At 34.6% G+C, this 26,820-nt stretch overlaps 1 protein-coding gene across 1 annotated transcript; it reads left to right on the forward strand.

The window, feature by feature from the left end:
- The first annotated feature begins 6,068 nt into the window (after window positions 1-6,068).
- On the forward strand, window positions 6,069-7,362 carry Naxd (NAD(P)HX dehydratase). Its single transcript, XM_090400584.1, has one exon. The coding sequence runs from the start codon at window positions 6,268-6,270 to the stop codon at window positions 7,213-7,215; it is 948 nt and encodes a 315-aa protein (XP_090256710.1). The 5' UTR covers window positions 6,069-6,267; the 3' UTR covers window positions 7,216-7,362.
- Window positions 7,363-26,820: the final 19,458 nt, after the last annotated feature.

Genomic DNA, 26,820 nt, shown 5'->3' on the forward strand with positions numbered 1-26,820 from the left:
GATTACTTACTTAATCCTCTTCACTCTACTTGGGAGCATGGGTTTCCACCACCATTTTCCACCGGACTCTGTCTTTTGCTTCTGCTTTCATTTGGTTCCAGTTTTTATTAATATTTGTTATTTCTTTCAGTATTGTTCTTTTCCATGTTTCTCTTGGCCTTCCTCGTCTTCTTTTATCCTGCGGGATCCAATCTAGAGCCTGTTTTACTATTATTTTATCTTCTTTCCTCAATACATGTTCCAACCATTTCCATTTTCTTTCAAGTATCTGTTGCAACATCGGTTTCTGGTTTGTTCTCTGCTGTAGTTCTTCGTTTGATATTTGTTTTAGCCAATATATTCCCAATATCATTCTTAAATACTTGTTCAGGAAGACCTGGGCACTGTTAGCTATCTTTTTGTTTATCATCCAAGTTTCGGAAACGAAGGATACTAGTGAATAATGAGAACTGTTCTTTGTTAATAAAGTAAGTTTTTATGAAAGCCTGTGTAGTTCAATGGAAATGGTCTTTGCACGCTCATCTGCACTAAACCGCCCAAACATAGACTTCTTTGAGTCGCCAGCTAAAGGAACTTTTACTAAGCCTTCTTTCGATTAGTTCTTGAATTAGTCGATCTCTGGCACGGGCAAGCGGGGTTTTTCTTCCCGTAAACTCAAGAAAATCGACCGTAGAGCCCACTCGGTCATTTCAGACATTAAATATATTGTGTTATTGTTAGGGACCACGAGATGGCTGCACTTGTTGAGCCGTATCCTCACTATGGGCTGCTTAATTAGTGACAGCCTTGGGCAAGCTATCTCTGATTGGATACTAGTGGAGACTGAACTGCCCACTCAGTCTCCAAAAGTTAGATAGGGCTAAAACGGCCTCGCCTACTCCCGATACGGGAATAAAAAGGCGTTAGCTAATTTTTTTAGTTAGTTTTTATACAAATTTAATGATTTTTAATATTGTTGCTTTACATACCACGCCCACTAGAATACTCACCATACGCCAATGTTCAATCTTGTATAACAAACCAACAGACAAATGCAGACATTCTTTTTGAAAGAAGTGTGGTAGGTTGCACAGCAGAGGTAGTTAATTTTCCACACCAAATCTGGCAGCATCATGGCTACAAAAATATTATCAACTTTGTATAGAGAAATGGAATACTAAGGATGTTAGCGCTTTTCACGTTGCTGCTTATATATAATCACGGTTCTTTTAAAACAGTGTCCATCCAAAAAATTAGTACCTGTGTGGCTGAGTGAGTAAATATCTGCTTGGTGTCAAATCTTACAGTAATACTGATTCTGTTAAAGTCATTCTGTGGTAATGGAAGATGATTTGTATCACTTTATTTCATTACCTTGTTTTTATTATTAGTAGCCTAGATAATATAAAAATGTATGAACGTCTGACCAGGATTTCTGGCTTATGCTTAATTCATCAATGATACAAATCTGTCATCTGGAGCATCCAAAATGTGTTGAAAGAATGCCTCTATCATACCATAATTCTCTTTGACAGTGTTCACAATACATGAAGTGAAGTTCCATCTCGTTGGTGCTGCAGTGAGCAATTCCTTTCAAGAAAGTTCTTAAGAGCAGTTGTCCTCTTTGTAGACTTTGAGAGGAAAGCAATAAGACCAAACATAGTTTGAAAGAACACTGTACACTCTTTGATGTTGGAAGCAGATTGCTATAGTGTTAAATTCAGCAAATGGCTGTAACAATGCACGAAAGTTGCCCGCAGAAACTGTTCTTCTTGGATCCGTTTGTTTAAACCACTCACTTGACCGGCTAAGACAGCAGCACCATCATATGTCTGCGCCACGAGTTTTTTCTCACACTTGTACTCCTTCAGAACTGACTTGCGTGTTTGAAAAGTGCTGCCGCGGAGCGATCTCGGCTAACATCAGTGAAACCCTTTCGTGAACTTCATTGTTGCTGTCAATGTAACGAAGAACAGTCGAAAGCTAAGACTTGTTTATGATGTCAGAAGTTTCGTCCATAATTAGCGCCACAATGTCCGTTTGCTCGATCTCTTTCTTTATTACCTTGAGGATTCATAGATCCATAACTACTGAGGTAATTGCAGCAATCAAGTCGTTCTGAATGGCTGAAGATGTACCTCTAAATACAGAGGACTCCTTCAAATGAGTTGCCAAAAGAGGATCATACTGACTTATTAGATCAAGAAGGTGTACATAATTTCCTTTGTTTGCAGACGTCAGGGACTCGTCATGACTACGAAATGGTAGCTCTTGCTTTGATAAGTAATGGACAATATCTATTAAGCGTTTCAGAATTTCGCGATTTTTTTTCACCTTTTCATTATGCAGTACATCGCTGACACGTTTCTGTTCATCAAGCTGATGATCAATTCTTGTTCTTCCGAAGCCATTTAATTGAAGAAAACACTTAATATGGTTGGCAGATTTTTTCGTGCCTGGTAATAAACAATGTCAAAGTGCTTAAATTGCTAAAACCACTTTTGCACCCCACCCCGTTATCACCAGAAAACTGAAGACAAGGTCAACAAAACAGCTTATTAAATTTCTTCGATCCCGCTAACCAGTGGGTATTCTTGTACTGACCCGCATTGAACTAGCGAACATATTCTCTGTTTTTTTCCTTGTGATGAGTTTTTAAATCCGGCAGTGACGGGCATTGCCTGCCATGCTTTACAATACGCACCTCAAAATTAGCAGAACACTGATCAATGCAGAAGTTTCTATACACAGTCCCACGCAAAGCAGTTCACTTAAACATCACACACACTTGTAAAGGCTGACTGAAGCTCACTGGCTAGAGCTACTTTGACTGCGTATGGCCTGTGTTTAACCAACAGGGTGAGACGACGTGGCGGGAGTGGAAATGGCTATGCACGCGCATGAAATCACAGTGCTGCAGCGAGTACCTGGAAGCGCCCACAACCGAGCCGCGCAAGCTTAAGACGTCTTCTGTCTACAAAAATAAAAGCCTAAATTGAATGCGTATAAATGCATGCATTTATTTACACACACACACACACACACACACACACACACACACACACACACACACACACACACACACACACACACACACACACACACACACACACACACACACACACACACACACACACACACACACACACACACACACACACACATATATATTGTTTTTGTTTTTTTTCTCGAGTAATGAGCTTGCACAGCAAGCATAGCAAGCGTGGAGAATTCGTCCCTGCAAGGGATAGGAGCCAGATATACGTGTAACTTTATTGTTGTATTCTAGTAAAAATGGATATATATACAGTATTATATCCATTTTTACTACTAGGCTCAGCATACCAAAATCCACCATTGTTTATGTCCTTCTTAGATGGAAAGTTGACGGTGCTATCACAGCAAGAAAATGTTGCTGATGATGTTTGGAGAGGTCCGCACGTGATCAGCGGCGGCCTCTCAGTTAACCTGGAAAATGTTGCAAGGACATCTGTGAGCACTAGAGCTATCTGCAGAGAGTTGGATGCCTTAAGTTACCACTGCAGAGATCCCATGAACAAACCACACATCACTTCCCTCAATGCCAAGCGACATTTGGAATCCTGAACCACATGTGATTGGAAATGGGTTCTGTTGAGCGAACGAATCACGCTTCCAAATCTTTAACTCTGATAGCCGTGTTTAGATCTTGAGATTACTCTTGGAATGGTTCAAGCAAGACTGCACCATTCCAACTGTTAAGTTTTGTGGAATCTTGGTAATGGTATGGAAGTGCTTCGTTATGGTGCTTGGTTCATCCAAGTGGATATGCCCAAAACCATGACGTCTGATGATTACCTGGACAATTCAGGAAGTACTTCGGCAGTAACCTTTGCATGTTTCAGTAAGACAATGCTCCATACCATACTGCCTGTCTCCGAAACTGGTTTCCATAAAACAACATTGAAATGTTGTATTGGCATGGTCAGAATCCTCAACTCCATCAAACATCTTTGGGTCGAATTAGCTCTGGACCACAGTGGCCATAATCAGCAATGGGGGTAGTTTTGTATGAGGAATGAAAGAATATTCCTGTTTTAACATATTAAAAATTGGTTGAAAGCATGCCCTTATGGCATTTGCTGTCATTCAGGCTCAAGGTGGTCTTGCTCGGTATACTAGAAATGTAATGAAAATGCATTTCTTTGACCACAACTAGGTGTCCCAATACTTTTGTCAACATAAAGTATGTACTGCACTCTGGTTTGCAGCTGTATAAAAATGTATAAAATATTATTTTGTGGTCTGACTAGGTCTGATGGATCAGACGCTAGTCAGACAAATACCATTGTGTTACATAACACATAATTTCATATTATAGCAATGTAATGTGTGTACCAATGTTGAGCACTTTGACTTTTATTCTTCATATTTGCCAGTTGTGTTTCTCATGCTGCATTTATATTGTGAAGATAATTCATATTTTCATATCATTCTTTCATGCTGGCCAAGCGAAAGCTTGTATAAAGGATGCATATTTCCAATATATGAAAGTTGTAAACAAGCCTATGTAACCCTCTAAAGTGGCATTTACACCCATAACGATTGGTTGTGTGAAGAAAAACTGCACTAAATTCAACTGTAATTGCAAATTGAGGAACATTTTCTAAGTTTGGTAGGTTCCTGCGTTGGTCGATCTCTGACTCAAGTTCTCCCGGAAACTTGAATTTTTACTTCTGGAAACTCAAGAAAATCGACCATCGGACTCTTTCAGACAATAATATAATGTGTTATGGTCAGGAATCACGGGACAGTGACAGGTGTCAGCCTTTTAATATCATTGATAATTTGGGCCTGCTGTCATTCTTTGGCTAATGTTGAAGATTGACTCTCCCTCAGTCACTATAGATCGGACTAAAATAACCTGCAATACTATCTTTAGGGTGGGGAATAAAAAGTTTTTGGATTTACTTTCATAAAATAAATAAATAAAATAAATCCACTAACGTCTTTTATTCCCTTAGGAGTAGGGAAGGCCTTTTTAGTGACGTTTTAGTAGCTCTCTCTAACTTTTGGAGAATGATGGGCAGTTCTATTTATTTATTTGATTTATGATTGACATGTTTTTATCCTATATGTTATATTAAAATCATTAGGAAAAAAACCACCTTACTCATATAAAAATTTTTTTTAAAAGCCTTATGGAGATCGTTAAAGTAAAAATACTTGTGTTTTCTGAAATTAACTGCAGCTATGCCAAACGTTTTAGAATTAATTTGTAGTCCACTAAAAATCATTCATTTCAGTTTTACTGATTAGATTTCGTTTATGAATTCTGCAGCCTCAATAAAATCTTAATTTGTCATTAGCTCTCTTTCAGTTTGTTTTTCATTTTCATCTAGCTGTTAGTTGGCTGTCGAGTTAAGTTATCAAGGGATATTCTGCTCAATGTAACTAGAAGACTGTTATAATGTATTGGATTGATAAATGAATATGAGGTCTGCATATTCAATTTTCATTCTGTATTGTTATTATTATCGTAACGTGACACTTCTATTGAATTCTAAAACTCATAGCGAGAGGATACTCTTCATTACAGGATTTCTCCTTCTGATAAAATTAATTTACCGCTCACTACGCAGTTTTTTTTTCTCTACTAATTGCTTGTGTTCTCTGGCCGAGTTTGCTGTTAACTTTCAATTCCGTGAGAAATACCCTTGTTACCTTTTAAGTCGTGCTGTTTTACCTAAAGCAAAAGTAACAATTATGATGTAATACTTCCATTCATTTAAGGGGAGCGGGGGGAACGAAGGAAAAAAAAAACGGATGTGGATGTATAGTATTTAAAAAATTATTTATTTACTTTAGAGAAGACATGAAAAACACAATTCATAAACAATCCAAAAATGTTAGCACCTCTAAATTTACATTTATGATATATATTGAGAAAATTTAGTTTGCTGTTATTTTTTTTTAATTTATTCCCTAACTATCAAATTATCTCAAGATCCACTTGAGGGACTACGTTTTGAATAGTCAATTTAAATATAATAATTAAATTATGCTGATGAACATGGAATGGTGTCGCTGTTCTAATTTATTACAAATAAATATGGCGTGAGGTTTGTTTCTGTAATGGGTGTTTCGGTTTATTGTTCTCATTCGTTGGTTTATTTCAGACATTGTTTGTTATTAAAGAAAGTGAAGAGAAAAGAGTAATGTGTGATATTTAGAATAAGCCCAGAGAAGAAATAATTACAGAAAGGTGTGCGTAAGTAGACAAGTGCCGTTTTTTTTTTTTATAATTCGATGCCCGGGGATCGTTTATTGGCTTCAATGGGGTTATCACCGGAACAGCGAATTGTTTGTTCTATTATACCACCGTTAAATTATTCTTCGCACAAAGGTCAAGCTGGAAGAATAGGAGTTCTTGGAGGCAGCAAGGAATATACTGGAGCTCCTTACTTCGCAGCCATATCTGCAATTAAGGTAGGATGCGATCTTATTCACGTATTCTGCACAAAGGAAGCGGCTGCTGTAATCAAATCTTATAGTCCCGAACTTATTGTGCATCCAGTTTTGGACAGCGCAATTGCATCTGATGAAATTTCTGTGTTTTTGCCGAGATTGCACGCTGTAGTGATTGGGCCCGGTTTAGGTCGAGAAGAGAAAACTTTTGAAGTTGCGCGAATCGTCATTGAACGAGCTAAAGAAATGCAGATACCCGTTGTGTTAGATGCTGATGCATTATTTTATATCAATTCTCATCCCGAAATAATTTCTAACTATAAAAAAGCTGTATTAACGCCCAATATGGTAGAATTTATGCGGTTGTACAAATCTGTAATGGAAGCAGAACCTGATCCAAACAGTCATTCGGAAAATGTTAAACGTTTGGCCGCCAAACTTGGAAACGTGACGGTCGTCCGAAAAGGCCCAGAGGATATCATTTCCGATGGAGAAAACATTGTTACTTGTAAAGAAATGGGAAGTCCAAGGCGTTGTGGAGGACAGGGAGATTTACTGTCTGGTTCGATGGGCGTATTTAGCTACTGGGGGGACAATGCATACCGTAATACCCAGAGGAAGGCTAATTTACCACCATTGGGTCCCACTGTTGTGGCAGCTCTTGGTGCCTGCATGCTTACAAGGAGATGTAGCTTATTTGCTTTTAAGAAATGTTCTCGTAGCATGACAACAAGTGACATGGTTGGAGAAATAAGAGCAGCCTTTTCAAGTCTTTTCCCGGTAGATTGATAGTTTACCAAATATTTACATACAGAGAACTTTTTTGGATTATGTTGAACTTTTATGTTGGGAAGTGATTTTGTTTATCACCATTTGCTGGAATAAGACTACAATTATTTGTGATGTGAATTTCATATTAAATGCATGCAGCTTAAACACGTTTGTTGTGTTAATGTTTTTTTTTTCTTTTGTAATTTAGTTTTCAGTGTTGTATTTATCTGATAGTTTAACAATGAAAACCAGTGACCAGGCAACAAAACTGTGCAGAAAATTCCTGGAATTTACTTTAATATCTTGCCTATTTTGATTCAACCTTACAATCGAGTTGTACATATCAGAAAGGCTGTGCAGTATATTATATTTAATCTGGTTTCACATCTTTTCCTTCCTTTTTTCATTCTCTAAGTGGTACACACACACACATTTAATGTTATAAGCAATTGTAATGGTGGATAAATATTACTGAAACATTTAGTCTAGTTATAAGTAGAAATTCTTGTAGCACATTTAGTTATTAAATGTCTAGCATTGTATTACTTTACTAAAGAATTTTGTTGCCTTTTGTGCTTTAGCTTTCCCATACCTAAATGAAGAGTTCTGCTTATATCTTATTCATAAATATTTGGTGTACATGTGTGTAAAATGTGTTTACTAGCTAGTTATTTATACCAACCATGATATCTTTCTTTTTTTTTTTTATTCTTGTATGTCTATGGCATTTTAAAGGAGCACTTATATCACTCCGTATTACTTGGAATAGCATTACACTGCTGAAAGATGAATTTTGAGAAAATGCTTAATAAATGTGGCAGCTGTAACATGAAATAGTTTGTTACAGGAATTATTCGAAAAAAAACAAAAAAAAAAAACTTGTACAGTGCTAGAAGGGCAGAAATTCTGGGAAAGAATTCATTAAAATTAAAATTTGCCAAGGGGGAAAAAAAGTTTATTTTTTTCTTTTTCTGTATGCTTTTGTTTTTTAACTGTTATTTGCAGATTTACACAGATATACACAGAAAGGAGGAAGATATTATTATTATTATATGACATCTATTTCATTTGAATGAACATTAATAGGAAATATGATGGCATATAACTAAACTTTAAATTTGGTTTATTTCTATCTCTCAGTAGGATTTAAATTCAGTCTAAGAATTGTGAGGAACTTGAATAAGGGCTTTTTCACTTGAAAGTAAATTAGTTGGTCTTGTAAAGAGGTGGTAGGGGTTTTAATCTCACAAAACAATACTGGCTGATCTTCTCAGGATATGGATTGCAGGTCTACAGTGACTTTGAAGGAACAGAAAAGATAAAATGAATTTAGGATATCAACATTGTCAATGTAGTGTTAGATGGCACTTGAAATTCTGCTGAAGGGTGAGCAAGGAAGAATGTGAATTCCTTGAAGATATGGTATTATCTTTTGGAGCTTATAACAGAGGTCTTGTTTGAATAAAAGAAGACTTCATTTGAGCATAGCTATGGAACTGAGTGCAGTGTGAATTTAAAAAAGAAAGTTGTGGGGTTTTCAGAGATTAAATTACAAATAAGTATATACATACATGATAAAATCATAATCAAGAGTTTACAATTCATGTTTACAGTATGTTCTCAAAAATATCACTCTCAGCTACTGATTGGTATCAGTATGCAGTGTAGCTCATCAGTTTATGGTATATGTAGCTTGCACATAATGCTATATCAGCTCTTTTCATATATGTAGTTTTGATTGTATGGGAAAAATGTTGAGGAGCTTCATTATGCTGGAAATACATAACATTGTGTAGCAAAAGGTATACTAGAAGTTAGAATTTTTCTTTCAAAAACCACACCGTGCATCACTTGAAGCAATGTTGAAAATTACTTTCCCGAGTTGCTGAAAGATTATTTCTTTCTTTCTCACTGAATTCCATGTATTATTGATCTGTCATGGGTCAGTTGACTTTCAACACAAAAGTATCGATGCAGTTGATTATTAACTAATTATAAAAATTGGGCATTGGACACAAACTCTAAGTTCATGATGTTGAATATGGCATAGATAGAAAGCCTTCATTTAAATTTTATCTTGTTTTCATGTGAATGACTTTATTGTGTTACTTCAATAATGCTTTTCCAATTAGCATGTCTTGTTGAGCTTTGTTTGGATGAAATCGGTTGACTTCTTTCCAAGCAGTGTGTGTGTATATATATATATATATATTTTTAATCTGTTTTTAATCTATTCTATATAATAATTTAATTTGATTTAATAAAAAAAAATGTGCGTGTACACAAGGCTCGACAAATACACTCACCTATGGTGAGTACATTTTGCTAGCTGGCAAGTAGCTGCAGACTAGACCAAATAGAATATTTTTTATTTAATAAAAAAGAACTTCAACCACATTAATCATTTTGTGGAAGTCCTATTCACTTATTGTGGCATATCATTAAGAAAATAGGGTGGGTAGGTGGGTTGTCTTGGGTGAGTAAATTGTGTGTATTTGGAGAGACATCCCTGCAGTTTAAAAGTACTTGAAAAGCACCTGGGTCACTACCCAGACCAGTTTCGACTGGTCTGGGTAGTGACCATTCCATAATGCAGGGCATTATATACACCCAAAAGAATGTGCGCTTTGCATTACGGGATACCAAGGCAATTGATGTAAAGTCACGAACTTCTATATACAAGTACCCTAGTTGTGAAGATACTTCATTAGCAAACTTTGTTTACTTTCACTTTGATAATGAATTAAACAAGAATATAATTTCCTGGCATTTTTAATTTATTTTATAACCAAGTGAAAAAACTTTATGAGAACAATAATGTAAAGTAGGATAAATTAGGATCTGAAAAAGAAGGTTTGTGTTTTGATTCGACTATATTGTCGTCATCTCCTATTGAATAATAGCACAAAAATCTGTATTTAAGGTACTGTTTATGGATGAGTTTGAAGTAGTTCAGAATGTTTGAGAGCATGTGAGAATTGTGAACCAAGGGAAAAAACAAAAAAAAGGAAACTCACTGCACAATTATGGATCTTTATAGGATGTGAGAAAAGTTCACTGATCTATAGAATGAAAAGGATGTGAAAAAACAGAGTTCTTATGATGCACTCCTATCGTGACATTACTGGAGATTCTCTACTTATAAAAGAAAAACCACCCAATGATGGCTAGGAAAAACCTTTTTATATAACTAGGTCCATTCAAGTGCTTCAAAAATGGTTATGATTTCATTCATTTTAACATACTGTTTAGTGATTTGGCCATAAGTGGTGTAACATAGATAAGAACCCCAATATTGGCATCCATATTAGTCATTAAGTAGTGAGTAGTTTAGCATTGGTAGCCTTCTAATTAATTCAGACTTTTATTTTCTGTTTTAAAGAAAGGATATTTAATATTCATTCTTTATTCAGCCTCATATATTGAAACTATAAAGTTCCAAAGTGACAGTAATCTTGTGAGAGTACAACATTGGCATTGGAGTTGCTTATATATTGCCTTGAAAAGATTCAGACTTTACCCAGAAGTCTGTATATTCATCTTCTATTAGAGTATTTGATTCAGGTTTCACTGACCTGACAGCTTTTTAAATTATTTAATTCTCTTAGTAACTTTGAATGATAGAAAGAAACCTTATAAGAGATAAAGAAAACCCCATCTCAGTACTTAGCAGTCCATTGTCAGAAAGTTGCATCGTGAACTCTTTGTTAATGTCTTATTTACCCCATTCTCTCTCTCTCTCTCTCTTTTTTTTTTTAAGGAATAGGCTTGATGCGTGCTAACCTCCAAGTTGTGAAATAGATGCATGATGGGAATGCCATCATGGCCAGAAGATTTTTGTATATGAGCTAGTCATGATTCTCCTGTTTTTCTGGCAAAAGTTTAAAAGAAGCATGCAGTACACTGCTTTTTTGATATGGCTGATGATGATTTTTATCAGTACAGTATTTGGAGTTGAAGGATGATACCAGAAAGTTTTGCCATTGGGTGAAAGTGCAAATGAGTAGAAGTAGCAACCTGTGACTTGAATTTTGGGCCTGCAACAAAGAACTCATACAGCCAACATGTTTAGTATTTATTGTTCTTTGGAAAAATATTGCAACTAGGATTGCTATTCATTGTATCAGATGAAACCACTCATATTTTATGAATGAAAATTATGAAAACTAACAAATGACAGGTAATTTTTTTAAGGTGCACATAAAAAAAGTTCCATCTTTCTATAAAATACTCAAATGATAAAAGAAAACTAATAATTAATCCAATTTCGGATTAAGTTTCGAAAGTAATTTACCAGTGTAATTTATTTCATAAATTTATCAAATTTTGCAGTTAGGTGGTAACTGTCGGCATAATATGATTTTAATAAAAATTTCTAAAATTCAGCATAACATAATAAATTAGATGGTTTGACTTATTACTCAAAGTGATAGTATACTTTGGACAGTCACTAAGTATTTTATCTCGTTTAACATTCACTGACAGAAATGCTTTATGGCCAAGTAACTCTTATAATTTTTTTTTAGCAATAGGATACTTAATCCTAGCTGTACAGAACCTACCATAATGGAATTGGATATGTCTGTCAGTGGATGTATTCTATATTTATTTGTCTGTTGTGCAGAACTAAAATCCTGCCAATCCCTTCTGAAATCATGTAACTTGCATTTGAAAAGTTCTTGAAAAGGATACTTGCATTCTAGGTGAGATTCAAACCCAGATATTTCTAACAATAGGGTATCATTCTTCTTCTTTGAGTGCCATCTCCTATCGGAGGTCAGCGACCACCTTGGCAAATTTTGAGCGATTCTCAGCTATTCTGAGCAGTCTCTCAGAGTTCATACCAGTCCACTGTCTGATATCTGCCAGCCAAGATTTTCTTCGTCTTCCTTGTCCTCTTCTTCCATTTATCTTCCCTTTTATAATCAATTGAAGTATCTTATATTTTTCATTATGAAGTAGGTGACCAAGATATGCAGTTTTCCTTCTTTTTATGGTATCTAAAAGTTCACTTGATTTCCCCATTTGTTTCAGTACTTCCTGATTGGACGTTTTTGCTGTCCATGGGATTTTTAACATTCGTCTGTATAACCACATCTCAAAGGCTTCAAGTCTTTTTATTGATGTTGTCTTCAAGGTCCAAGTTTCTGCACCGTACAGCAGTACAGACCATACATAGCATTTAACCATGCGTACTCTAAGCTCTAAGTTTAAACTGCGGTTACACAGTGTTGATTTCATCAAGAGAAAATTTTTTCTTGCCATTTCAATTCTAACTTTTATTTCCATTTCTGGATTGCAATCTTCATTTAACCAGCATCCGAGATATTTAAACTTTGCCACTCTTTCTATTTGTTTCCTATTTAAAGAAAGTGCTAAATTAAGAATTGGTTTCTTACTTATGACCATGAATTTAGTTTTGGTGATATTTATTTTTAATCCCATTTTTTTCACTCTCTGCATTTATTAGCTCCAAAAGATTTTGAAGATCCTGAATATTGTCAGCCAGAAGAGCTGTATCATCGGCATATCGGATGTTACTGATGATTTCACCATTTACACTAATCCCTTCCTTTCTTCCTTCCAAGACTTTTTGAAATATGGTTTCTGAGTAGATTTTAAAAAGAAGAGGTGACAGCACACATCCTTGCCTTACTCCTCGTTTGATGTTAATGGAGTCTGTAATAATGTCATCAACTTGAACAGATGCCTTTTGGTTTCAATGATCCTGATGTCTTTACCATCTAATCCAATTCTTTTTAATAGTACAATCATTTTAGCATGTTGGACTTTGTCAAATGCTTTCTCGAAGTCGACGAAGCAAATGAATATTACCTTGTTTTGGTCAATACATTTTTGAAATAAGATCTGAGAACAGAAAAGAGCCTCTCTTGTTCCCAAGCTGTTTCTAAAGCCAAATTGGGTATCACTGATGGTGTCTTCACATTTTCTGTATATTCTTTTTTGAATTATTTTCAGAAACATTTTGAGAACGTGACTTATTAGGCTGATCATTCTATAGTCATTACAAGTTTTCGCATTTACTTTTTTAGGTAGCATGATGAAGGTCGACTGTAACCAGTCTTGAGGGATTATGCCTGTATCGTAGATCTTATTAAATAGCTTTACTAATATGCTAATGTTGTCACCTTCTAATAACTTTACTATTTCTGCCGGCATTCTATCTGGTCCTAGGGCTTTACCATTTTTAGCTGAGTTCAATGCACATTCTACCTCTGATTTTAGAATGCATGGACCTTCCATATGTTCATAAGTATTTTCTGGGTTCTGTCTGTCATCAGTAAAGAGTTCTTCTATATATTTCACCCATTCTTGTATTTTGTCATCCTTTTTGGATATAATTTCTCCCTTTTTGTTTCGAAGGATACAGAATTGTTTTTTCTTATATATACCTGAGGTCTCTTTCATCTTTTTGTGTAGATTAAAATTGTCATGTTTTTCCTGTAGAATTTTATTTCTTTACATTTTTCATTCATCCAGATTTCTTTTGCTTTTTTGATCTTGTGTTTAATAATTTTCTGAACCTCTGTATATTTTGTTGGATTATGATTTTTATATGATCTGCGTTGATCCATGAGAGAAAGAATTTCATCAGTCATCCGATCTTTCTTTTTTACTGCTCTATTAGGACATAAGGTATTGGTACATTTCTCTATGAAGACAGATTTCAATTTGTCCCACGATTCATCAACCCTCATGATGTCATCATTCTTGATAAGTGCTCGCGCTTGATTCAGATCTTGACTCAATTTACTTCTTATCTCTGTGTTTTTTAATTTTCCCAAATCAAGCCTTTTTTGTTGATGTTTCTTAAGCATAGCTTTCAGTCTAAGTTGTAACTCTGCCACCAGTAGGTTATGATCAGAAGCAATATCATTTGATATCAATATCAAAAGGGTATCATTACTACCCTTTATTATTAACAGTATTTTCAGGTCTCCATGGAGTTGTAGGGTTCATCACAGAACATATATTTATAAGAATGCAAAGAAATTAAAAAAAAAATTGAAGTTTATAAAATTGTGTGTAAATATAATTAAAAGAAAATAAAGTAACTAAAATTTGCTAATTTTAATAAATGTTGATATGTAGTTCCAGTAATAAATGAGCAGATTTTAAGTCACACATGTGAAAGATGAATGTCATGAAGATGACAAAGTTCCAGATACTTAGGAAAGAAAGAAAGGAAAATATCACAAAGGAATTGAAGATAACATAGGTGATATAAAAACTGAAAGCTGTTGAGTTGTGTCGCACTTCCATAGTACTGTACCTTGTACACCCCCTTTTTTTTTTTTTTAAAAAAAAAAAGGAATTGGAAAAAACCTTATAAATAATAGCATGCCATCATTAAATTTAAAGGAAGAAAATTGCCCTTTTTTACATAAAAGAATAATTTTAACGGTTTTCTTCTATATAAGTACAGATATGGAAACATTTCCTGTGTTAGAATTCATTTGCAAAACCAGTTGAAGAGTGATGAAACATGCCATCGAACCAACCTTTTTTTTATGCATTATTATTTGCTGTCTTCTTGCCAGAAGCTACAGATTTATTATCTAAGATTACAAAATGTCAAGAGTAACTGAAAATATTTAAAATTTTTCATTTAATCAACACAGCAAATACTTTTACAATTCATTGTACTTTAATATTTGCTGAGCATGACGCCCAGGTACAAATGCGTTAATTCAGAAAAGAAAACATGCTTTTTTTGCTAAATGTTTGGGCCTTTCATTTTCAGCTGCTGAAGTCTAAAAATTACTGAATAAGAGTAGTTAAACCTACTTAATAATAATAATAATAAATTATTTTGTGAGTTCAGAATTGCTAAATCAAATTAGTATTTATTCATCCTGAAACTCTTTAAATTTAACTACATGAAGAATCTCTTATTTCATCATCATACATTAGCATTTTTCATTCTATACCTTCAGTAATGATACTAATATACCTCTACTTGAAGTGTATTTCAACATAATTTTTGATTAAGACAAAATAATTCTTGAATGTACCATACATATCTCCTTATTTCCAGTATCATTTTAAAATGTTTAAATTTTTTAATGTTAAACAGCCAGTGTATTCAGAAGTTGTATGTGTAAACAGATGACAAGCTCATCGCAGAAAAAGAGAAAGAATTTATAATTGGTCATATAATAAAGAAAAATGAAAAATCCTGAATAAGTTAAGTGAAATATCTATCATACCATACTGTTTTGATATGAGGTACTAGAATAAAATAAAAAAAGCCAGACAGTAGTCTCTAATTGACTTCAACTTCTTTTTGTATATAATACTTGTTTTTTGCTTAATATTTAAGAAATTAAATGATGTGGCTTTCTGTCCTTTACAATATTCATTTCATTGAGTTCAGGTTTCTGGTTACTATTTGATTTGTCTATTCAGTAACAGCGAATGTTGTTAGTCAAATGTGAAAACTAAATTGATTTATAGTAATTGAAATGTATAGTTTTCTAAAGAAAGTATATCATAGAAAAGTTGCTTATTGTTTTTAACTTAACCTCTTAGTGGGAATTAAGGTTTGTCATGGAATTTTTGTGTCTGTTTAAGTCAGAAAATATCTGTAAAATCTGAACATAATCAGATTAATATATATATATATACATACACACACACACATACATACATACATACATACAGTGATTGCCAGTTAAATGTATATAGCATCTCTGCTCTCAAAATTATAGGCCACATGTTTGAATCCTGGTGCCAGCATGGATGTTTGTGAAATTCTATAGACAAGAGGTGAATCTCATCACAGTGTATCAAACTGCATATTGGAAAAATTTATTACATAAATTTTTATATTAATCCCATACACAAGGCGCAGAAGAACCTATAACACATCATCGCCTTGTGCGAGATGCAAGTGAGGATTGGAAAAGAAGGAAAATATTTACATTTTTTCTGAAGAATTGGAGGCTATAATTGTTGGGTAACACTTCATGTGGACTGTTCCAGAGGACAGAGGTAAAAGGAATAAACGAGGAGAGAATAAATTTTTTGAAATGCCCAACGAAAATGGAGAAATGATGGTTGTCAGTTCAGTGAAGCATTGTCCATGGGAGTGCTTGGAGAAAAACAGCTGAAACAGTGCATATGTGAGAATAAGGAGTGAAGTGAGTCACTGAGAGAGAGAGAGAGAGAGAGATCATCAGAAAGAGACAAAAGTAGTGCTTTGATTGGAAAAGAATGGCCAATTTTGAGAGGCTGAGGAAGCAGTGCTGTTTGTTTATGCCAGGAGAAGCCAGAGGTAAATGTCAGTCCAAAGAGTAAGAGTAGGTGAGCTGCTGAGACCCCTTTTTTGAGGGGAGGAAGGCAACACTCCATTTTAATATCATTAAAAGTGACTAAATTATCTTTGCTCTGTTAAAAGGTAACATGGTGATCAGTGTTTAAGCCACTGACTGGCCTTGATGATCTTGAAGAGATGTCTGAGCATTGCATTGTTTGTTGTTGAATGAGTAGGATGAATGAAGTACACTATTGTCAGCAGATCTGTAGAAGATAGCATTAGTGACAATTGAAGGTATGTCATGTATAGAAAGAGGGTATATAATAGAACAGAGTCCTAAGGCATTCCTGTAGTAGTGGAGAAGCTTAAAAAGATAGAGCCATTCACCATGACATGAAGCAAACATCCATAGAGAAAGCTGGCTACCCAAATACAGAAGATGCCAGGAAGACTGAAGAATGGAAATTTACTGAGTAGGTTGAAATGCTAGGCACAATGAAATGCTCTAGAAGTGTAAAGAGCAACAGCATGTTTCTTCAAGCCTTTCATGGTACATGTCCAGTGGTAGGTGATGTAGGCTAAGAGATCAGCAATGAATTTAGTGTGTCAGAATCTATGCTTGTGAAAGTCAAATCTATAGGCACTGCTAGGTAGTGCAGATTGATGATTTCTTTTTTGGAATAGATTGGATGCATGCTTTGCTAGCTTCAAGCATTGGGATAGATGCCAGCTGAGTATATAAAAGATTGTAGTGATAATATAGGACAATTGTTAATTCTAGAGCACAACATTTGAATACAGTTGGAGAGATGCCTTCAAAACTGAAAGACATCTCTCATATTTATTTAGTATTCTTCTTATGTTTATTCTGTCAAAAAATTACAAGAGTTATTTATATGGTGCTCTGTTTCTGGTATGATGGAGGTGATTTGTCTTGGTCATCTGTGTAAGAATTGGAAGAGAAGAATGAAGCCAGTAGGTCAACTTTATCTTTAGGTGTAAAAGTAATCTAGATGGCATCTATATTAATGCCAGCCAGAAAAGAGAGAAAGAGATGGGAGCATAGAAGTTGAATTTGGCCTTTACAAGAGACCAGAAGGCATGATCTCTGGGCACAGGAAGTGAGGTTCTGAAGTTGGCCTATTTGAATACAATAGTGATATTATCACAGATTGATATCACTCTTTGATCTGAAAATAACATCCAAGGTCTAACCAGCAGAACCTTTTCAAATCTGCTGTACATTACAAGCTTTTTTTCTCATCTTGCTCTCCTTTTGAAGGAATAATGATATTCAAATTTGGGATCTTATGTAAAAGTAATATTATTATGCAACTATGCATTGTACAAGGGGGGATCTGAAAAGTTCTCAGCCTAACAATGAAAAAACAAATTTATAATTTCAAAATTCTTTTTATTTTTCAATATAATCTCCCACAATTTACAGACAAAAAATACTAGTTGTGGTAGTGGTGGAGGTGGGCAGTTGATGGAGATGATTCGTAGTAGAGGTTCGGTGTAGTGGTTGAGACAGTTGTAGGTGTCCTTCCGCGATGAGTCTTCGGATTCCTTGGAGGTGTCAGGAATAACAATAAAAATGTGAATACTAGGAAACAATGCTGTAATGCATTTTTGTGAGGTCTGCTGAACTTAGAATTTTTAAATTTGGAAAACCTTGTTAATTCAAAATCCTTCACTGGAATTTTTTTCAGATTTGGGAAGAAAAGAATCACTTGATGCATTACTGTTAAATTCTGGTTATATTCTTAACAGTAGTTAAGAATTTAACTAGTAGCTAGGACAAGTGTGTTTCTCTGTGTGTGTGGGAGAGAGAGTATAATAACACCAGTTTAAACTTAACCATATCAGCTTACCACAGAATTTTGTAAGATCAGAAATGAAGGGATAATAAAGAAAAACAAAATTACCATTAGTAAATTACTGGATAACAAACAAAAGTAAGGCAAAGACTTATAAAGATGGGTAGAATAATTAGAAGAATAGAAATGGGAAACCAAGTCTTATAAAGCCAATTGGAAATCCACTGAAACAGTAGAAAGATAAATTATGGTGAGTATTGTTATAGAAAGTTTAAGATTTAAGGTCAACAAGATGAGAAGACATATTGTTAGTATTTCTATAATTTAGTATAGAAAACATCAACTGCTTGCATTATATATTGAAGCAGAGGATGATATTTTTGAGAACCTGTTGTAAATATGAATCGCAAATTTCTTGAATAAATATTTTGTCAAGTATTTGCTTATTACTTTTTATGACTGAAAATTCCATATCCATTTTTTTCTCTGTATTCAAACAGCTGTAGCTTCTTAGGCATTTAGTATTAGAGTTATGTTACTCTGAAGTTTTTTTACTCAGACCATTGCCATTAAGTTCTTGAAGTTATACACATTTCTTTTCATTGATTCATTCATCCCGTGTGGATAGATGTAATATAAACCTGCATCAGGCTAGAAATTTTGTTTCAGAGGTACACACATGGTTTTATAACATTCATGAATCCTTGAAATGATATGATTTTAATCATCCAGTATTATGGCATTTCTTTGGGCTGAAGGCAAGTGATATGAAAATGTTTGGTTTTAATAACACCGTGGTTCTAATCAAGCAAGTCAAATAGCATAACACTTAGCAGTAAAAAAAAAAAAAAACTCTCATCTAATTTTCCCCCACTTCTTCCACAAAGAGGAAGAAGGGAATTTATATAATATTTCTTGAACATAATTTTTTCTCCCTGCTTTTTAAAGTAACATAATTTCTTTTGCTTGTAACCACTTAAGTGCAGTCTTCATTTAAGTCGCTTGCTAGTCTTGTCAGCTGGTGTATGTAACATAATTTCACTTGATAGTAACTTTTCTAGTTTCCAAAATTTTGGTTGAGACATTTGCATCATTTTTGATTTCATTGTATGTTTTGTGCTGATCATCTAGTAGACTTTGATCATTTTTGATGTGCCATCCATAGCTTTTGATGGCCTACTACTTGAATAATCTTTAATGCTAATCCAACATTCATGGAAATGACAAGCCTGTCACTTTGCTGCGATCTGCTGTAACATCTTCACAAACTTCATATGCCTACTTGATATGCCTGATTCTTTCACTTCTAATTCCATATATTTGTCTCCCTTCTGTATGTTGCACACCATCATTTACACTAGCATACGTATGCACTATAAAGTGCTCATTAAATAACTCCACTGCATGCTTTGATATTATCACTTTGTTACCATGACTATCTGCCAGTGTCGCCCTTCTATGATGATTCTTTCTCTTGTTTGCTATACAGTTGAAGAATTCCCTTGGATTATCTTTGACATGACTGGCCAATCTCCTGTCATACACTACTTTTTTTTTTTTTTTTTTTTCCCCATGCTTATTACCTTTCTGGCCTGCAGTTGATATTCCTCTGTTCATTAAAGATTCTTGTACCTCCACCTTCTTTTCTCACGCTACTTACTTGCTTGATTTCACTGTTCATCCATGTCACTCCTACTCTGTTTATTTGCATAACTCCTAGTACACAGTTAAGCTCTGTTTCCTAATCAATTCCCATGCTCTGTCAATTTCTTTTTCCCTACAGCTCATCAGTCCATGATATTGATGCTAGTTGACTCCAGAGTTTCTCATAACTGACCTTATAATTCCTATGTATACCTTCTTGACAACAGCCTTCCTGTTTGACCACTTTCCAAACCTGATGATCACTCTCACCAACTGGTGGCAATGTTGATTCCTCATTCACAACCACATCTTCTGAGAATATCTATATCACCAAATCCAACACCTGAAAACTTCATGTTACTTCCATGGCATGTTGTTTAAGAGGATTAATCCTCAGAAACTCAACTAATTCACTCTCCTTGCTTCCATGCGAGGAGAGTGAATTTGTTGGTCTTTCTTTCCTCTGAATTCTGCTGGTCTTCCTCTCTCTCTCTCTCTCCCCCCTTTGGTCTATATCTATCCAATTGTTTTGGTAGCCGATATCTTTCCATCCTAAATAGATGTTCTTTCCATTTCTCTCTATATTCCTTGATATTTTCATTTACATTATAAATATCTAGTTCTTTTCTGATGTCTTCATTTATATGGTCCAATATTTTGCATCCTTTTAATGCTCTTAAAAATCTCATCTCTGCACCTTGTATTTTTTCCTTTCTTCATTTTGCTAGTATTTCTATTTTAGAGACTACTAAGTAATGATCTGAAAAAATTTCACTTCCTCTGTAAGCATGTCCATCTCTCACTCATTGAGCTAGTTTCTGATTAGTAATGATATAATCAATTATATATCTTGTTCCTCTGCCATTCCAGTATTTTTATTTATATAAAGTATTGATTATTTTAAAATTAGTGAAAGTACAGAAGTCTAATAGTTCTTGGCCACTGTTATTAATGCAAATTTCTCCATATTTTCCTAAGACATTTGATTGATTCATCTCATTCATCCCTTTAGGATGAGTAGATTCCCCCTAATGAGGGGTTCATGACAAATTTAATGCAGCTGGTTCATCACTCCTTGCTGCATTATTCATGACTGTAATCCATGTGTGTTCATGGGGCCAGTTTGCATGTTCTGAGAGATGTAAAAATAGAGTTTCCAGGTGAAAAAATCCTCTACCTCCGTATGAGACCAGGTAACTCACTTTCGTCAAAAGAGGCCAGATAAAGGTTCCTCACATCACCGACGGGAATCAAACCCAGGTCTTTCCGCCAAAGGGCTTTGTCTATACCGACTGAGTTATGGAGGCTTCAGGACATTTGGGATTGGATTATTTCCAACTCTAGCATTAAGATCTCCTGCTATTAATATATAGTCGTTTTAATTACATTTATTTAACTAATTTTGTAGTCCTCATAAAACTTCGGAATCCTCTTTCCTCTTCAGGGACATATACTCCTATGATATTTAAGTAGCTTCTATTTGTTTCTAATTTAACCATTATAATCCAATAATTTATAAAATTGTACTTTTGTATTCTATTCGTATTCGTAAGTGCTGCTTACATTCTCTGTCCTATATAAAATATCCTATGCTGTTGATCTTAACCTCATACCAAACATCTTCAGAATATTCACATGTACTACTACTATTTTCCATTTCCACTCTTAAAGGACATAATTCTTCTGCTCTCATTAACCACGCTACCGGCCAAGACATTTATAGATGTCAAGGTTATCATGGATGCGAAGTGCATATTAAAATTGTAATACCATTGATATTACATTGAAATATATGATGGATACAAAGCATTTGAGGATGCGTATTTGATCCATAATGGCCAGTAAGGTGGTTAATAGCACTCTCTCTCTCTGTCCTCTCTTCACTTTCCTGTCCTTTTGGAAAATTCTGTATCCCTCCAGTTCTAATCCTGATAGTGTATCGTCTTCATGCCACAAATTCAGCCCTTTATTTCTGCTACTCCTTGCATTAGTATACATACTCTCTTTGATCCTACTAACACACACTATATTCTGGCTGCTATAGTTTACCTGTTCTTTTCAATCTGATCACCCTCCCATTTCATATTCTGATTTCCATTCATATCCTCCTGATCTCCACCTATAACAATAATCATTGTTAATAAAATATGAGAATGAAACTTCTGAGTACATTTCTATATATTTATTTTAAAAAAAGTAAACGGTACCTGTGATTTGGTTGAGTAGCATAAATAATGCTTCTCAGTTTTGTAAATTATGATCTTATTCTATTCAACACCCAGCATTATTTAAAATTCTTATTATGCTTTTCTGTATGATATGTTCATCATGTCCTGATTTAAAAAATTTTATTAAATTAAGAGCACCATTAAGATATTTTTATCATTATTGATACCCCCCCCCCCCCCAAAAAAAAAAGCCATTTGTTTTGCATATTTATTCTACATAAATGTTTTAAAAAAAATACCTTAACAGGTAACTGAAGAGTAAGAACATGTATATTGAACAAACAGAAAAAAAAAAAATCATATGCTAATGAGTAGACTGTTTCTACAGTTGTCTATAAGTCATAGTTGTGATTGAAATTGTTTTACAGCATGATATTAATTAATTAATTGATACAAGTAGCATAGATTTCTGACACATGTACTTTGAATCATTTTAAATGTCAGTTATTAAATTACATTTTTGTTTAAACTAGAAATTTGTTTTAAATTACTACCGGAATGCAATTTAAGAGGACTGAACAAATGAAGATTGGAGTGAAGTCATGGCTATATCCAAAAGGAGAGGTTGTTCTTAATATTATTCTATTTCAAAATTCAGCAGCAAATCTTGCACCTGCCTAGCCATGTGCACTGTAATGGCTGGCTTTTCGTACAATTCAACAGCAAGAAATCATACCATTGCCAGAGTGTGATAGCTAATCAGATTCTAAGTAAGTTATGTGCTGCACGTTACTGGATTTATTAATTTATGGAATCATTTGTTGACATTAAATAGTTTTGTGATAGTGGTATCCAATTAGTGATGGATCCATCAAGTGGAGGGATCATAAGATATGTAATATTTGGAAAGATTTAGAAATGGTAGCAAAGGAAATTTGTGGTAATTGATGGAACATAGAGATGGAGATTCCCAAAAGTTGACAATTGTGTTATTAAATTTGCTGTCAAATTCTTATATACTAATTTTCTAAACTTAGTATAGTTTAGAGAATTAGTATATAAGATTTAAATCTAATTTAAAGCACACATGCTCAGTGTGCTTTAAATTAGTAACTGGAAAATTAAGTTGCATATTGTGGCAGTTTCTGTCTTGGTTTATAAAATTCTTCATATCGAAGTGCTTATAAGTTATAAGGTTATCAGAAAAGACCAAAAAACGGAAAATAGAAGGGAGTATGCTATTGCTTATCAAGGAACAAATGCTTATTGCTTATAAGAATGAAGGCTATGTTCTATTTATTTGGGGCAAGAGTTTGGTGCTTAATGTTTGTACTGTTCAGAATGGGAGTGTATTACTGCAGCAACAAAGAAGTTAGTGCTATGGGCCTGTTATTTAAAAAAAGTAACAAAAAAGCAAAGTGTTATTAATAGACATTTAATATGGAAGATGTTGACTTGAATGTATTGCTTAAGAAATGCTTCTACCATAATGAGAACTGTCTGCACGAAGACATAAGGATAGAGGAATAGAAATAAAAACTTTTATTGGCCAGATATTTCAACTTAAAAATAACAGGTCATCTTCGGTGGCAAGCAGACATACATATACGTACACGGTAGAATGCTAACAGTGGATTATTTAAAAAACAGTATCAGTCATATGATAGTATAAGGAACAACGTGATGTGCCAAGATGTAGTAATTGATATGTGGGGAGGAAAAAAAATTAAAAGGAGACTATTCATGTCTGATAAGAATGAGACATTCCCAGATTTTTAGCAAGAAGAGGTGATTGTTACCATTCAGATTAGGCTGTTGCAGCAAGACTTCAGCACTCTTCTTAAACAATCAAATTTGAGGTGGTATCACTGGAGTAGGGACACTCAAGATCACAAAATTCTGTGGTCTGTGTCAATCCCATGCTATGCTAGACCCAATTTTTTATTAATGTTAGATTTGTTCTCACATTCTTGAAATCTCTTCTCTACAGAATGTCCAGTTTGTCCAAAATAGGACAGGTAATAATCACATGGAACTTTGCAGGAAGGGAGAATGGAGATCATTTATCTTTAGAAGGTAGCCATGATGAGAGTTTGTTGATCAGAAAGAATGTAGACTCAAGGGTTCTTGAAATCGGTTCTGAAATATATAGAATAAGAACTCTTCATACTGGATTAGGGTTGCTTGTAGGAATCAAAAAACATGCTGTGTAGTCCAATGAGAGAAGCCATTCAGCTGCATAATGTGTTGGATGGAGATCATTTAGCTTTAGAAGGTAGCCATGATGAGAGTTTGTTAATCAGAAAGAATGTAGACTCAAGGGTTCTTGAAATCGGTTCTGAAATATATAGAATAAGAACTCTTCATACTGGATTAAGGTTGCTTGTAGGAATCAAAAAACATGCTGTGTAGTCCAATGAGAGAAGCCATTCAGCTGCATAATGTGTTGGATGTTAAAAAGTTCTAGCATGAGATCCTCTGGATTAGAGAATATGGTATGTACCAAATGGAGCAAAGTTTTTGTGATCCCAATTTTTTTTTGGATGGATGATGAGCAGACTGCTGCTGTATGCAGTAACCGTGACCAGTGAAGATAGGTATGCAGTAGATGGAGGTAGTTAATTCACCAGAAGGATAATGGGAACTAAGATATCTAAGAGAGACAATATTTTGTTATTTTCTGTTTCCATTGTGAAAGTTATTTGGGGATGCAGGCTATTTATTTTTGCTTTCATCTAACTTTGTGTCTATATGTAGAGTCCTTATCATTAGGCATAAGTATTTCTTATGGAACACATCTTGATCCTTCATTGGGAAAAAATTAACCAAGAGGACTAGTAAACTAGGCAAACATTCTGTCTTGCATGGCAAGTTACAAGATCGAATTTCCTTTCATAAGAAATGCCACGCTTCTGAGGTAATTCTGACTTTGTAAAAATCAAGAAACTATCAAATCTCATATCATCCATCACAGTTATTATAATGCATGCCTTTCTCTGGTATATAAATCAGCTTCAATCAGCCAAATATGATCTTGCTATTGATGTTCATCTTGTTGCCGAGTTACAGCAAATGACTAACCCTGGTTTAGGCCCTCAACTGTTAAATATAGTTTTCTAAATGGTCTCTCCATTGTTAATTTAACAAGCACAAAAACAAACAGCACCCTAAATCACAAATTTCATGCTTCTTTTTGCTAAGCAGAGATCATCTCATTTCCCTTCCAACAAAAAAATGAGTGGTTAATATTGTTGGATGGCCATTAACTCAGGCTCAAATCCTCATTCTGTTCAAAGGACATGATTTCACTATAGCTCCCAAAATAATACCATGTATGGATTTTCTCCACAACATTGAATGCAGCTTATCCAGTCTCTTCAGTGATGACCCCAGCAAACTCTATCTGGAGATCTATACAACTTGACCTAATTTTCCCCCTTGAATATATCTCGCTCCACCCAATCAAAGTTTTGCAGTCTTTAAGATGGAACAACTATCTTGCCATTACCAAAGCCAACAAAGAAAAATCTTTGTCATCATGGATACCTCTGACTATAATGGAAAAATACCCCTTTGTTATATGATAGATCTACTACATGTTGAGAAGATAACCACAATCCATCCGTCTAGATTGGTGCCTTCCATAGACAAAATGGAAGATCTATTTTGCTTCCTCCCCATTCTTATAATCTTTCTAAAATCTATAAAGAAGGTATGCCTCTCCACTCCTTTGTGCATCAATTTGCCACATAGCTAAATTTCTATCCTGGCAATTAAAACCCCAAATTGATAATTCCCACTCATTCATAAAAAACTCTTTGGACTTTTTTTTGTTAAAGTGAAGAACTTGTCCTTTCAACCTATGGACTTAATGGTTAGCTAAGAGCTAACCATTAAGTTGATTCCCTTCAGTTGCTCTCACAAGCCTTCCCTTCAGATGTAGTCAAATTATCCAACATTATTATCTAGTCTGACTACTTAATTGCCAAAACAAACTGTACAAACAGATTGATAATATTTTGATAAGAATCCCACTTTCTCTTACACTGACAAACCATCTAGAACACTTTAGACGAAATCCTTTTCTCATTCATACACCCCAACCATCCTTTTAGATGCGCAGCATAGATGATGTTTTTGCCATCCAGCTGCATCATGAAAATATCCTACCAACCTTTCTAGCAAAAATAAATATTCTACACCACCAAAATTTGCAATGGAAATTGAAAATAACAAACTGGTTTTCTTTAAATATCTTACTCTCCCATTCTCCTTCTGGTGCACTAACTGCCTCCATCTACTGCAAAGCTATCTTCACTGGTCAGTATATACAGCAGCTGTCTGCACATTATCCATCCAAAAAATAGAGATCACAAAAACCTTGCTCAATCTGGCACATATCATATTCTCTAACCCAAAGAATCTCACGCTAGAACTATTTAACATCCAACACATTATGCTTGCTTCTCTCAGTGGACCACACAACAAGTTTTTGACTCCTTCAAGCTTACTTCATGCAACCCTAAACCAGTATGAAGAGTTCCTATTCTATATATTTCAGAATCAATTTCAAGAATCCTCAAGAAATGCATCCTTGTTCATACACTCTTTTCAGTCAACAAAGTCTCCTTGAGGCTAACTTCTGAAGATAAACGATCTCTGTTCTTCCTTACCTTATTGGCTTCTACTGAGTTCTATGCAATTGTCATCT

This window comes from Typopeltis vanoorti, chromosome 11 (genome assembly GCF_054136105.1).
Source record: "Typopeltis vanoorti isolate ZY-2024b chromosome 11, IOZ_Tvanoo_1.0, whole genome shotgun sequence".
NCBI classification, from domain to species: Eukaryota; Metazoa; Arthropoda; class Arachnida; order Uropygi; family Thelyphonidae; genus Typopeltis; species Typopeltis vanoorti.

Coding starts and splice junctions, on each gene's coding strand:
- Naxd (XM_090400584.1), top strand. CDS start 6,268: ATGCCCGGGGATCGTTTATTGGCTTCAATGGGGTTATCACCGGAACAG.